The 11,579-nt window shown below is 32.9% G+C and overlaps 3 protein-coding genes across 4 annotated transcripts; 1 reads left to right on the top strand and 2 right to left on the bottom strand.

Moving 5' to 3' along the window:
• Nucleotides 1-527: 527 nt before the first annotated feature.
• On the bottom strand, nt 528-1,585 carry LOC111479484 (probable WRKY transcription factor 75). The gene is made up of 2 exons (XM_023124182.1): nt 1,249-1,585; nt 528-892 (listed from the first exon to the last, which is right to left on the bottom strand). Exons 1-2 carry the CDS (start codon nt 1,572-1,574, stop codon nt 715-717), a joined length of 504 nt encoding a protein of 167 aa, XP_022979950.1. The 5' UTR covers nt 1,575-1,585; the 3' UTR covers nt 528-714.
• Nucleotides 1,586-4,576: 2,991 nt separating this feature from the next.
• On the top strand, nt 4,577-8,657 carry LOC111479445 (protein MAK16 homolog). 2 transcript variants are annotated; one of them, XM_023124121.1, is made up of 10 exons: nt 4,577-4,865; nt 5,359-5,426; nt 5,528-5,637; nt 5,949-6,067; nt 6,155-6,252; nt 6,556-6,643; nt 6,779-6,907; nt 7,033-7,141; nt 7,382-7,512; nt 8,127-8,657. In XM_023124121.1, exons 2-10 carry the CDS (start codon nt 5,365-5,367, stop codon nt 8,169-8,171), a joined length of 891 nt encoding a protein of 296 aa, XP_022979889.1. In that variant the 5' UTR covers nt 4,577-4,865; nt 5,359-5,364; the 3' UTR covers nt 8,172-8,657. The 2 variants fall into 2 exon arrangements, with proteins under 2 accessions (XP_022979889.1, XP_022979890.1); XM_023124122.1 differs by having other exon boundaries at nt 5,351-5,426.
• A 1,897-nt stretch (nt 8,658-10,554) lies between these two features.
• On the bottom strand, nt 10,555-11,337 carry LOC111479467. The gene has a single exon (XM_023124149.1). The coding sequence runs from the start codon at nt 11,292-11,294 to the stop codon at nt 10,578-10,580; it is 717 nt and encodes a 238-aa protein (XP_022979917.1). The 5' UTR covers nt 11,295-11,337; the 3' UTR covers nt 10,555-10,577.
• Between the last annotated feature and the right edge of the window lie 242 nt (nt 11,338-11,579).

Genomic DNA, 11,579 nt, shown 5'->3' with positions numbered 1-11,579 from the left:
AAAACTTTCTTTTCTCTTAAGCTTAGACCAGTGCAATAAAATTCTACTTGTTTGAATGAAATTGTCGACTCAAACTAGTTGGGATTATAACATATTAAAAAATGCATTTCTATAACATTTACTGACAAATTCAAGATTTCTTTCCGGTCTCTATTAGAGGTGTTCACATGATCCTATAATCCAACCAATCTAGACTAACCAACTCTCAACTCTATATTGGGTTAGATTTTTTTCAGTTTGGGTTGGGTTGGGTTGACATTCTTTTGGTAGAGTTGACCAGACCAATAAAAAGATAACGTAACAATCCAATTCAACCCTAACATACTTTTCCAAAGATTAAAAATATTTAACGTTCGTAACCACTGTTAGTAATACGCTCTGACTTGAAAATGTTTCATTGAAATACGTAATTAGGTGACCTCCCTATTAGGGTCGAGAGATGCAATCATGACTTAAGCTAATATGACTATGATAGGACTTAAAAGCATGAAATTTTGGTTTATGAGATGTGCATCAGTTTCATATACTTGGTTCTATATTTATCACTTTTATGTGCAATAAATCATCTAGATGTTCATCTGGGTCCAACGCATATCAATTTCATGCATAGTAACCCTATATACTCGAATGAACATAAAGGAAAATTTATTGTGTTTACGAAGAAAAAATTATAATAAAATTTATTACGCGAGTTGAATAAAGGTTGAAAAATGATCAATATGAAGCGTAAATTTGCATACGACTCAAAATATACTCGAAGTTATCAGTGGGTTTGAGAATGGGATGAGTGTGGATGCCTTCATAAGTTGTGACCACCACCTCTTCATCTCTTGTTAGCCTTTGCACTTGCTTCTTCACTTTGCACCCTTGGTGTGTACATCTGTAGTAGCTTCTGCAATTTTATTCAACACCCAATACAATGTTATCTCTATCATTATTCATCGAAAGCCTAGTGTTTAATGAACCATTTTTATTACGGGTGTATACTCGATCCAAAAATTTGAAAAAAAATCGATCTGTATGGTTAGCCTGCATGTAGTGGTTATGCTCATAGTTGCACACTACGTTGTGTCTCAATCTTGCTCATTCGCACGTTGCTCGTCATTCAACGCCACATATCGGTTGCAATCACACACTATTCCTACGGTGAGATCTCACATTGGTTGAAGAGGGAAACAAAATATTCTTGACTTCTCACATTGAATTTGAGTTCTAAAATTAAAATAATAATAATAAATAAATAAATACCTTGGGAATTTGTTGTTCTTCACAGCCTTCTGTCCATACTTTCTCCATTTATAACCATCATCAAGAATATCAACTTGACTTCTTGTTTGAAAAGAAAATCTCCGGCTCATCGTCTTCTTCTTCTGTTCATAACCTCCCTGTCCGGCCGCCGGCACACCCTCCTTCTTCTCCGACAAATCTACTCCATCCGACAACAGAGGAACCCCACCGGAGACACCTCCATGGATTCCGCCGAGCTCGGAAGCTCGAGAAATCAGCATTTTCTGCAGAGAGAGGGAGGTTGAAGAGGATGGAGTCGTCGGAAAATTTGGGAAATTTTCCATCATTTTCAACAACACTTTGAAGTTGGAATATTCGTGAACGGCGGGTAAGACATCATATCATTTATAAAGACAAACCCTTTATTTTTATTTTTCATTTTTTTTTAATTTTATTATGTCGGTTTATTATATATTTATTTATTAATTAATTACGTAATATTTACGTAGCCAATGACATCTTTTAGTGAAAAATGTGAAATATTTTTATTAAGAATAAGTTTGAGCTTTCCAACTTATCTTAAAAATATTCTTAATTTTAAAAATTCAATAATATCCTAAAAATATTTAAAAAAATACCCTTAAATTTTTTAAAATATTTAAAAAATATTAACTTTTTAAAAATAATACCCTTAAACATTTTTTAAATTTTCAAAATTTTCTTAAAACTTTTAATGTAAAAGTGATACTTGAATTTGTAATGACTCGATTTTCTAAACTTAGGCTATATGGTGATGGTTAGTTTATAGAAATTAGTCACGAGCATACGACTTGATTGACCAGGGTCTCTATGAGTCGGTTAGAGTCGAGCTAGATGACCCTAATTCGCGATATGTCTTAAGCTAGTGGCCCACTTTAAATAGAAAATCGATCATTTAATTTATAATATTATTTACTTTTTAAACATTGAAAAGCATAATTTACTAAATATTTTTTTTTCGAGATTAAATACTTTTATAAAAATGCATTCTTTTCGAAAGTTTATTGTTTAAAATCTAATTTTAAAAACTTTAAATCAAATCAAGAATGTATTTTTTTTAATAATTAAAAACGAAAAATAAGCTCGGTCATAATAATAATTTTAATAAGGTTTGTTAATAATAAAATTTTAGTCAAATTTGAAGAAAAAAAAATTAATAATTTTGTTTATTTCAATTGTTCTAGAAAAAAGTATTAGACAAGTTTTGAATTTTTCTACAAATATTTTAAATATTTATTTCATTTTATTAATAAAACTTTTTAATAATTTAGCTAAAAGAAATAAAATATTAGATACATTGTTTATCTGTCACAATTATTTTATTTAACCATTAATTAAATGTAAGACTAATATAAATTTTGTAATGTTAATTTTTTTTAAGGGATTCAATATTATAATTGAAGCGGTTTGAAAATAAATTAATATTATAATTTTATAATGGGTTGGTTTTGACTAAAAATTAAATAATTACTACAAAAAAAAATATTTAAATTAAATTATTATAATAATTTAACTAATTAAATTTCTTATTTAATAATCTATCCCAATAATTATTCTTAAATAAATGATTTTAATTAATAAAATAACTAAATTCAATAATTAATTATACCTATTATATTTCAAAAATCATATATATTTATTTTAAGTGAGGTAAACTTATGTATAAAATAATTTTAAAAAGTTATACATGTATAAAAAACTTGTTAGAAATATATATATATAATTAATTAATTAATTTTAATTTATCTATAAACCGTTTATGTAACCGCTCAAACCTACAACCAGTAAATATTGTCATTTTTTGACTTTTATTTTTCGACATTTTTCTCGAGGTTTTAAAACATCATTACTAATGAGAAGTTTCCACACTTTTATAAGGAAATTTTCGTTTCCCTCTCCAACCAAACAAATTAGGGGTACTATAGATGGTATCAAAGTTAGACACCAGACGGTTTTCTAGCGAGAATACTGGGTTCCAAGGGGGACGGATTGTGAAAACCCACATCGGTTGGAGAGAGAAACGAAGCATTTCTTACGAGAGTATGAAAACTTCTACCCAATAAATAGTCATAATATAAAAATGAGTTTATAATTTTCAATAATGGTGTGAAATCATTATTGGGTGGAAAATAAAGATGTGTGTGTGAATGGACGAAAATGTTATTTGAAAAAAATGAAAACAAAATAAAAAACATGGCCAAATTTGTCAAATAAAAAAAGATTAAATGAATTTGGGCGTGAATAAAAGTAATTTAATGTCACTATTTATAGTCCATTCTCTTTCACCATCCTTCCTCCTACCTACTAATATGATATTTATTATTTTATTTATATTTTAAAAAATTATCATTTCATATTAAATATTTCAACAATATTCAAACACTCAAAATAAAAAATAATTTTTTTTATAGATTTATTAAATCATAGAAAATTATCTTTTAAAAGATGGTTAGATGAAGATTTTTTTCTTTACAATAATTAACATTTTGGAAAGGGAAATTTAAAAAAAAAAAAGAAAAAAGAAAAAAAAAACTATTAATCACGTTTACCATTCCTATCATTTAATTAATGTTTCCATAATTATTATTAGTGGAACATGAAAGAAATTCCCGTTGCACCTAAAAGTAGCACTTCCTCTATTAATTTTTTTTAATGAAAATTCTAAAATTCTAAAATCGAATGAATTCTATGTTGGTGGTTTCTTAAAAAAACAAAACAAAATAAAATGTTAAATTAATAAAAATATTCTTAAAAGAAATTGAACGTTTTTAAAATAAAACTAAAGTGGGTTAATTCTATATGTATGTGTTTTAAAATACAATATTAATTATAAATATATTTTTATAAATTTTTTATACCAGAGAAGTTTGAAGAAAAAAAAACATTACATTGATAAAAAAATTAATATTAGATTTGATCAAAGATAAGACTAAAAATGCAATTTAATCAAAATATAAAGACTAAGCTACAATAAGGATAAATTTTGTGGCATAGAAAAAATAAAGTAATATTACGATGTTGCCCCTTGGTTGTTATTTATTAATATAATATAATACACATTTTTGACCAATTCAATATTAAATACTTATTTATTTTTTAAAATTATAAGTTAAATTACAAATTTAATTGACTATTTAATTTCTTAATTTTTAAAATTAATAATTTGATGTTAAAGACAAAATGAAAGGTTTAGAGTTTTAAATTTATATAACAAAATTAAAAAATAAAAAAAAAATATTTATACACAAAAATTAAAAATAACATGTTTTTGTCATTTAAAAACCGGTCCACTATTTTTTATATTTTTTAACTATTCAATCTTTCTCTGTTCGTAAACCTATTTTCGCGTTCTGTCGTTTCCCCGCGCTCTCCCAGTTTCAGCCACTGCACCACGCCCCGCCGCACGCCGTTCCCGCCCGGCGCCGTCTCAGCGGCTGCTGCCGCACGCTGTACTCTCAGCTGATGCAATCTCAGCGTTCGGACTAAATCTTCGCCGCCCCTCCCTCTCACACTCTCTCGCCTTTCCGAGCAATCGGATTTACTTATCTCGGCCACTTTTCTCAGAAACACAGTGGTTCAGCCCCTGACCCGCGCCGTAGGTAAGATCGCGCTGCTGCCACTCATCTTTAAGATCTCCAAGGGTTTTGATTTATTTTATTTTATTTCGTTAGTTTCTATTGGTTTGCTCTGTTCATCTACTGTAAAGAAAATCTAGAAACATTTCTTTTTTGTTGATTTCTTCAACTAGTGTTCAACCAGTCTATTTAAACGAACGAATAGAGATAGGTTTTGTTAAAGAAGATGAACAAAGCAGAAGAAAACTCACCTGTAGTTTGGTTGCTTTTATAAAAGAATAGAAAAGCTGTATTTGAAGAGATTGAAATTGCTGTTATTAGTTATAAATTGAGTTTGCTTGATTATAGAAGAAACAATTAAAGCATATGAACTCGCTTTAAGTTTATAATCCTGGCAAATCCGACCTATCATCCAAACATGTAGGATTTGAATTCCTTTCAAACTCAAGTGTTCAAACAGGGATAAATATTCAACTGACCACAACCTTCATTTGTTATTATTTCGTAAGTTTTTTAGTCAAGAATGCAGCACGACGAAGTAATATGGCAGGTCATCCGCCACAATCACTGCAGCTTCATGGCCAAGTGAGTTTTACCTTTTTATAGAGTTTTATACAATTCTTATTTCATAGTTTTTTTCACGCTTTTCTCCTTCAAAAGTATAACTGGTTTTGATGCTTCCGTAGGATTACAACTGGGAACTTCTGTAGAAACCCTTATAATGTAACTGGGATATGTAATCGGAGTTCATGTCCTCTGGCTAACAGTCGCTATGCTACTATTCGCGACCATGATGGTATTTCCTGCTCCTCATTATTTGCATTTAGATCTCAGGTTTCGTTCATGGTAGTTTAGTGCGTGCTACTTGTATTGTTCAACAATTTCTTTATGGGATTTTAGGTTATAAGAACAAATATGTTAAGAAAAAAAGTTGTATATAATAAATATACGGGCTTGTTCTTGTTCTTTAATACCTTCTGGAAAGCTACTATTAGTTTGATACCTTATTATAACAAATCATTTATATCGTGTATTGTCTATAGTTGAGAAACAACTAACAAAAGGTTTTCATTCAAATAAGAAAATGTTATTCTCTTGTTCATATAGGGGTTTTCTATCTTTATATGAAAACAATTGAAAGAGCTCATAAGCCAAATGAGTTGTGGGAAAGAGCTAAGTTGCCAAGAAATTATGAAAAGGCACTGGAAATTATAGATAAACATTTGGTAAGTATGCATCTTACTCATTTCTTATTTTATCTGTTTGATTATAATTTATGAAGTCTTTAACCTATATTTAACGCCCTCTGACAGATGTATTGGCCTAAGATACTTGTACACAAAACAAAGCAACGATTGACTAAAATGACCCAAATGCGGATACGAATGAGGAAGCTTGCTTTGAAAACAAGGTTCAATATTTTCTGCACTCTTCTTTGTTCTGGAAATGGTGGATGTTCTTCTACCTACATTTATTCATGGGTATTCAATAAGCTTCATTATGTAAATGTTTTTTGCTTTCCTGATTCTGGTTGACGAAGCAGAAAAATGGAAAGACCACTTTCTATAATTGTAAAGTTTCGAGCTTGTTGAAACTTTGATGTTAGTTATTTTATGCATCTAATCAGATGCGTTAATGAAAAGTAGTCTAATAAATTGTTTATAAGGTTACATTTCATTGATTTTTGCTATGTATCACTTTAAATTTCGAACAGGGAGAAAATAATGACTACGCCCAGAAAAGAGATTAAAAGAGAAGCCAGGAGGGAGCAGAAGGCTGAGAAAGCAGCATTGTTGGATAAGGTTGAGTATTTGTGTTGAAATCTGGGATACTCTTGACATTGAAACAAATGGAGTCTTTCTTTGGTTCTACTAGAACGATTCCTTAATGGAGTAGTTAATGTAGGGAAACCGTATCTGATATCTATTTTTTTGCAGAGCATTGAAAAGGAACTTCTGGAACGCCTTAAGAAAGGAGTGTATGGTGATATATACAACTATCCTGTCGAAGCATATAATGAAGTTCTTGAAATGGAAGAATTACAGGCTGCCAGTGAAGAGGAGGAGGTATGTCTGCAAAATTTATAGTAGTTCACTTGCCTTTCTCATTCCATATAGGAAGAGTCTGGGACTTGATGAGTAGTTCTACATTCCATCATATGAACACTTGCATTTTTTCTTGGAATAAGCAGGAACCGGAAATAGAATATGTTGAAGGGTATGAAGAATTAGAAGAGGAAGAAGATATGGAGGATTTTGGCGGTCTTGCAATTGATAATCCAGAAGCAGATGAAGATAGTGGTAATGGAGCGTTTAGAATTCAGAAGAAAATTTGATTTTGAGTATTCAAAAAATCTTTGCAGTCTTTTTAATTTAATTTTTTTTTTTAGAGATGTATTATCCCTGTTCACTTGGGTAATATATACGTAGATCACGCAACACCAAAAACGAGGTTCTTTTTTGTCCTGGTTAACAGGTGTACAGAAAAAAGGATTTTGTTTGATATTATGAAAACTGAATGTAAATTTTCCGATGATTCAGATGGAATTGATGAAGACCTTGAAGATATAGACGTTCCTCACAAGGGAGGAAGAAAGGACTCTACTTCTTTGAGGAAGCTCGAGAAAGATGCTCGTGCCAAACTGAAGAAGAAAGCGAGGGTTATAGTTGAGGTAATAGTTGATTTCCTACCTCACTTCAATAGTTATCTGGCATTCATTTCAACACATGTTTAGTAGTTGTTATAGGTACAACTGGCTGATAGGGGGGCTATTATGATAGAATTAGGACTGCCATTATTAGTAATTAGTCAAGAAAGTTGTGATGATTTGTTATTAACACAGTGAATTGAAAAAGGTGAAGGTAGGCATTGATTCAGTTGGTTAAAAGCTTGCATGATCTAAGAGAAAGATGAGGGTGTACCTCTATCTTGTATATTTCAATATCATTCTGGTTTTGTTTGATGGGTTCTATCACGGACATCATACATGAAGATTACATAAAAAGCCATCTACACGTTTTCTCTATTATTTATGAATTCTCATTCTTTGAATGTATGTTTAATGAAATTGTATAGTACATGTGGCAACCCACCATTTACTCGAATAGACGATTACTTGCCACACCATTACAATTTTGACCACGGAAGTGTAACAATAACCATGAACTGTTATTTTATTTAAATATGAACTGGATCTTGATTCTGCATTTGTTTAGGCACGTTTTCTGAAATCGAAACTAAGACGTTATTTTGTGGTTAATAATATTCCTTGTGCTAACTTGGTAGGTTGAGCATGAAGATGCCAATGAGCGCCAAACAACAGTCCACTAGATGTTCATTAGCTGCTATTGTAGAGGAGGCTAAGGAGGTTCCAAGGAGAAAGGCTTTTGGATATGTTTTGTTCAATTTCAGACTACAGAGCCATGGTGAAGACAAGTAAGAATTTTGTTAATTGGAGTCTCCAGCTTCCATAGATTGTGACATTCAATTTTGCTGTCTCTGGGAAATGCATTAGGTCCCAAGGAAACACCCCATTATTCAGCATTTTCCTTCTTAGAAGGTTAACCTACCACCTACCTACCTACCAACCAAGGTTTCTCTCTATTTAGAGCCATTTTTTGTTTTGGTTATTTAAACAAACTTCAAATTCTAACTTCAATAGCTCATCAATGAGAAGGCCTTTGTAATCTTATTCAACTCTGATCGGGTTGGCATCTCCTGGTTTTGTATTATTTATGGTGCACCAGGCTCCAGAAAATTTTTCTGTTTTAATCTTTGATTCAAAGTTATCATCAAATTTGATGTTGAATTCATCAATATTTGAATCCCATCGATTCATTGTAGAGTTTAATTGTATTGAACCTTGCAGTTTAGAGGTGATTTGGATAAATTTTCTTAATCATAATAGTATCATATCAATTGAGTTGAAAGAATTTGAACCACTGACCTCGAAAGAAGTAGAACACATTGACTATTGATAATGAGTTATTAATATCAATCATGTTTAGTATAAGCCTTGAAAGCGTACATTTAGCAAGTATTTCCTAAAGTGGAATAAATTAAGTATATTTAAATCTTGCCTCCATGCATAGATTATTAATGGAATAGTCCTCATTGTGACAAACTTTTAATCTACACATTAGCTAACAACCACCATAATGACAATTCAGCAAAACTTAGCTGATCGGTCGATGGGTGAGGCTGGACATTCTGTTGATCCTGGCATGAATGTGGGGGTGGTGGTGGCGGCGGCGGCGGCGGCGGCCTTGGTGACTTTAAGGGAGAGGTGCAAGGGTAGCTAGCCTGGTGGATCGTCCTCTTGTGAATCAAGTGGGACTGACATTCTTGGACTACCTGTAGGGATAGTTAAGGGTAGTGCACCAAGGCGTCCTCTAAGGCTTTAGATCTTTTGCTACCATTAATCCTCATCTCTTTCACTTGGTGCTTTTGCATTGCGTTCATTGTCTTCTTTGACTACTTCCTCTAGTTTGCTAGCTAACCATTTGGTTGCCCTTGTGGTAGGGAATGAGGTTTGTAATCCTTTGTTCGAGGCCATTGGTTTCCTTCTTTGATAAGTTTCTCCTCTAATAGTTTAGCCTAAAATTGATAATCTCATAGGACGTTTTACGGGAGTTTGTACGATGAGAACTCGTTGGGCTCATTGCTAGTAAAGTTTGCTTTAGCCTATATCACCGTTAGCCTCACAGTTTTTATACATGTCTACTGGAAAGAGGTTTACACACCCTTATAAAGAGTGTTTCGTTCTCTTCTCGAACGAGAGTCTATTATACACTCCAATCACTAGTCGGTAGTCGTGTTTTCTTATAGGCTAGGTCTTGACTTTGTCTTAATCTTCTCGTGTTTGTTGCTTTCTGTCTTTTGACCTCTGAGTCATGAGTCTCCCTTCACAGTTTCTTTTAATCTTATACAACCTTTGCCCAAAAAAGAATTAACTTAGCTCCTAACTTAAATATGGGTTCAAACACTAATCTCACTTTAACTAAAGCAAATGCAACTTAGCACTAGGTTTCATATCTAACCCAACAACTCAAAGTATTTGTTGTAACGATGGGCTTCCTCTTGAAGATTTAAAACGCTTCTGCTTGGGAAAGATTTCCATACCCTATAAATAACGTTTTGTTCTCTTCCCCATCTAATGTGAAACATCACATTTGTATTTCCAATTTGGCAAGAAGTTCATGGCAATTTAAATCACCAAAAATATTCAATACTTTCTATGCCAAAAGTGACTAAGCATTAATAGAAGAAAACTTTCCATAAATCAGAATAGAGTACTGAGATGATTTAATCGCTAGATTCCATTGTCACAAAACTTGTTAACTCGTTCTCTACCATAATAATAATTTGAGCCACATATTGTCTCCCAATTTGAGTATCAAATGGAACCCAAAGTTTTGGAATTAATGAACTGATGAACTAGATATAAACATAAATGTGATATGATAATTAAAGGAATATGAGTACTAAATGAAGGATAAAGAACCATCGGTATATAATTCATGAACTATAATAATACCCTTCAGGATTTTGCCAAAAAGAGAATGAATAAAACCATTGGAATTTTGAAATAATTGCATCGGTAAAAGAGAGAGAAAGAGACCCTGAATTTAATTAATGCCATTGGAGGAAGGGAAAGAAAAATAAAATAAATATATATTTATTTTAATTATAATAATTTTTGGGACGCGGAAAATTTTGAAATTCAATATGATTAATTTAAAGATTCGGACTCCACAGACTCCACAAACGAGAATTGAAAAACCCTAACACGTCCGGAAGTACCTTCGTCGCCAAACCCTTCTGGTGGTCGCCGTCCACTTCCTTTCCCGGACCGCTCTCTCCAACTTCCTTCACTGGACTTCCTTTCGTCTCCTCCAACACAGACGCCACCGCTGATTGACGCTCCGGCGATATCGGAACAACAACGCACTCAACGGCCACCGGCGGTGGACGTTGAACAACAGGCAGAGATTTGTCAGTAGCTTGTCGGCCAATTCTGTCTCTCCTCTTTCCTTTTCCAGTGTTCTTCTTCGGCTTCTCGCCGCTGGTTAAGTGATCTTCAAACGCCTCGATCGCCTGGTGGATTAGCTCGCGATTAGGAGAGGAGTCCCAGCGGCACCAGTAGGCAGTGTAGCAATAGAAGCAATCGCAACTAAACATAGGAGTTTTATGATAACCAGTACTAACATTACTGTTTCCGCCATTGATCGAAGCTTTTTTAGCCGATTTCTTCCTGGAATCGTGAGTTGAGGTGACTGCAGAGGATTGAATAGACCTAGCGATCATGTAGGCCAAGACTTCGCGCTCATCGAGAGAAAGAACTGAAACTAGCGCTAAAATGGCGGCCGGAAGAAGCTTGAAGACAGAGGAGGAAGATGAGGGCGGCGAGGACGACGGCGATGGGTGCACTTTACCTTTGTGCTTAATCTCCATGGGAGCTTTCACGGAAGAATGAGAAGAAACGGGGAGGAATTACGTAATCTTCTTCGCTTCTTAAAAAGAACCTTCTGTTTTATTATTTCTTTATTATTTATTTTTAATTACAATATTTTGCTCAATGGAACTTATTATTATTATTTATTTTTAATGACATTTAATTAATTAATTTATTTTGCTAAATTATATAAATGTGGATATATGTAGGCCCAACGCAGAGTGGATATTTTCCGCCACCCCACGGCTGTTTATGCGGTCTTCACCGCCGCGGACGTCTCAGAT

Source organism: Cucurbita maxima, unplaced genomic scaffold, assembly GCF_002738345.1.
Source record: "Cucurbita maxima cultivar Rimu unplaced genomic scaffold, Cmax_1.0 Cma_Scf00005, whole genome shotgun sequence".
Lineage (NCBI taxonomy): Eukaryota > Viridiplantae > Streptophyta > Magnoliopsida > Cucurbitales > Cucurbitaceae > Cucurbita > Cucurbita maxima.
Note: the sequence above shows the minus strand (reverse complement) of the source record. Positions and strands in the feature narration are given on the sequence as shown.

Bases quoted from the DNA above. Each gene is read 5' to 3' on its own strand.
- LOC111479445 (XM_023124121.1), top strand. From the start codon at position 5,365: ATGCAGCACGACGAAGTAATATGGCAGGTCATCCGCCACAATCACTGC. The intron at 5,427-5,527 runs GTGAGTTTTACC...ATGCTTCCGTAG, and splicing joins CACTGCAGCTTCATGGCCAA to GATTACAACTGGGAACTTCT. The intron at 6,068-6,154 runs GTAAGTATGCAT...GCCCTCTGACAG, and splicing joins AAATTATAGATAAACATTTG to ATGTATTGGCCTAAGATACT.
- LOC111479467 (XM_023124149.1), bottom strand. From the start codon at position 11,294: ATGGAGATTAAGCACAAAGGTAAAGTGCACCCATCGCCGTCGTCCTCG.
- LOC111479484 (XM_023124182.1), bottom strand. From the start codon at position 1,574: ATGATGGAAAATTTCCCAAATTTTCCGACGACTCCATCCTCTTCAACC. The intron at 893-1,248 runs GTATTTATTTAT...ATAAAATTGCAG, and splicing joins AAGAACAACAAATTCCCAAG to AAGCTACTACAGATGTACAC.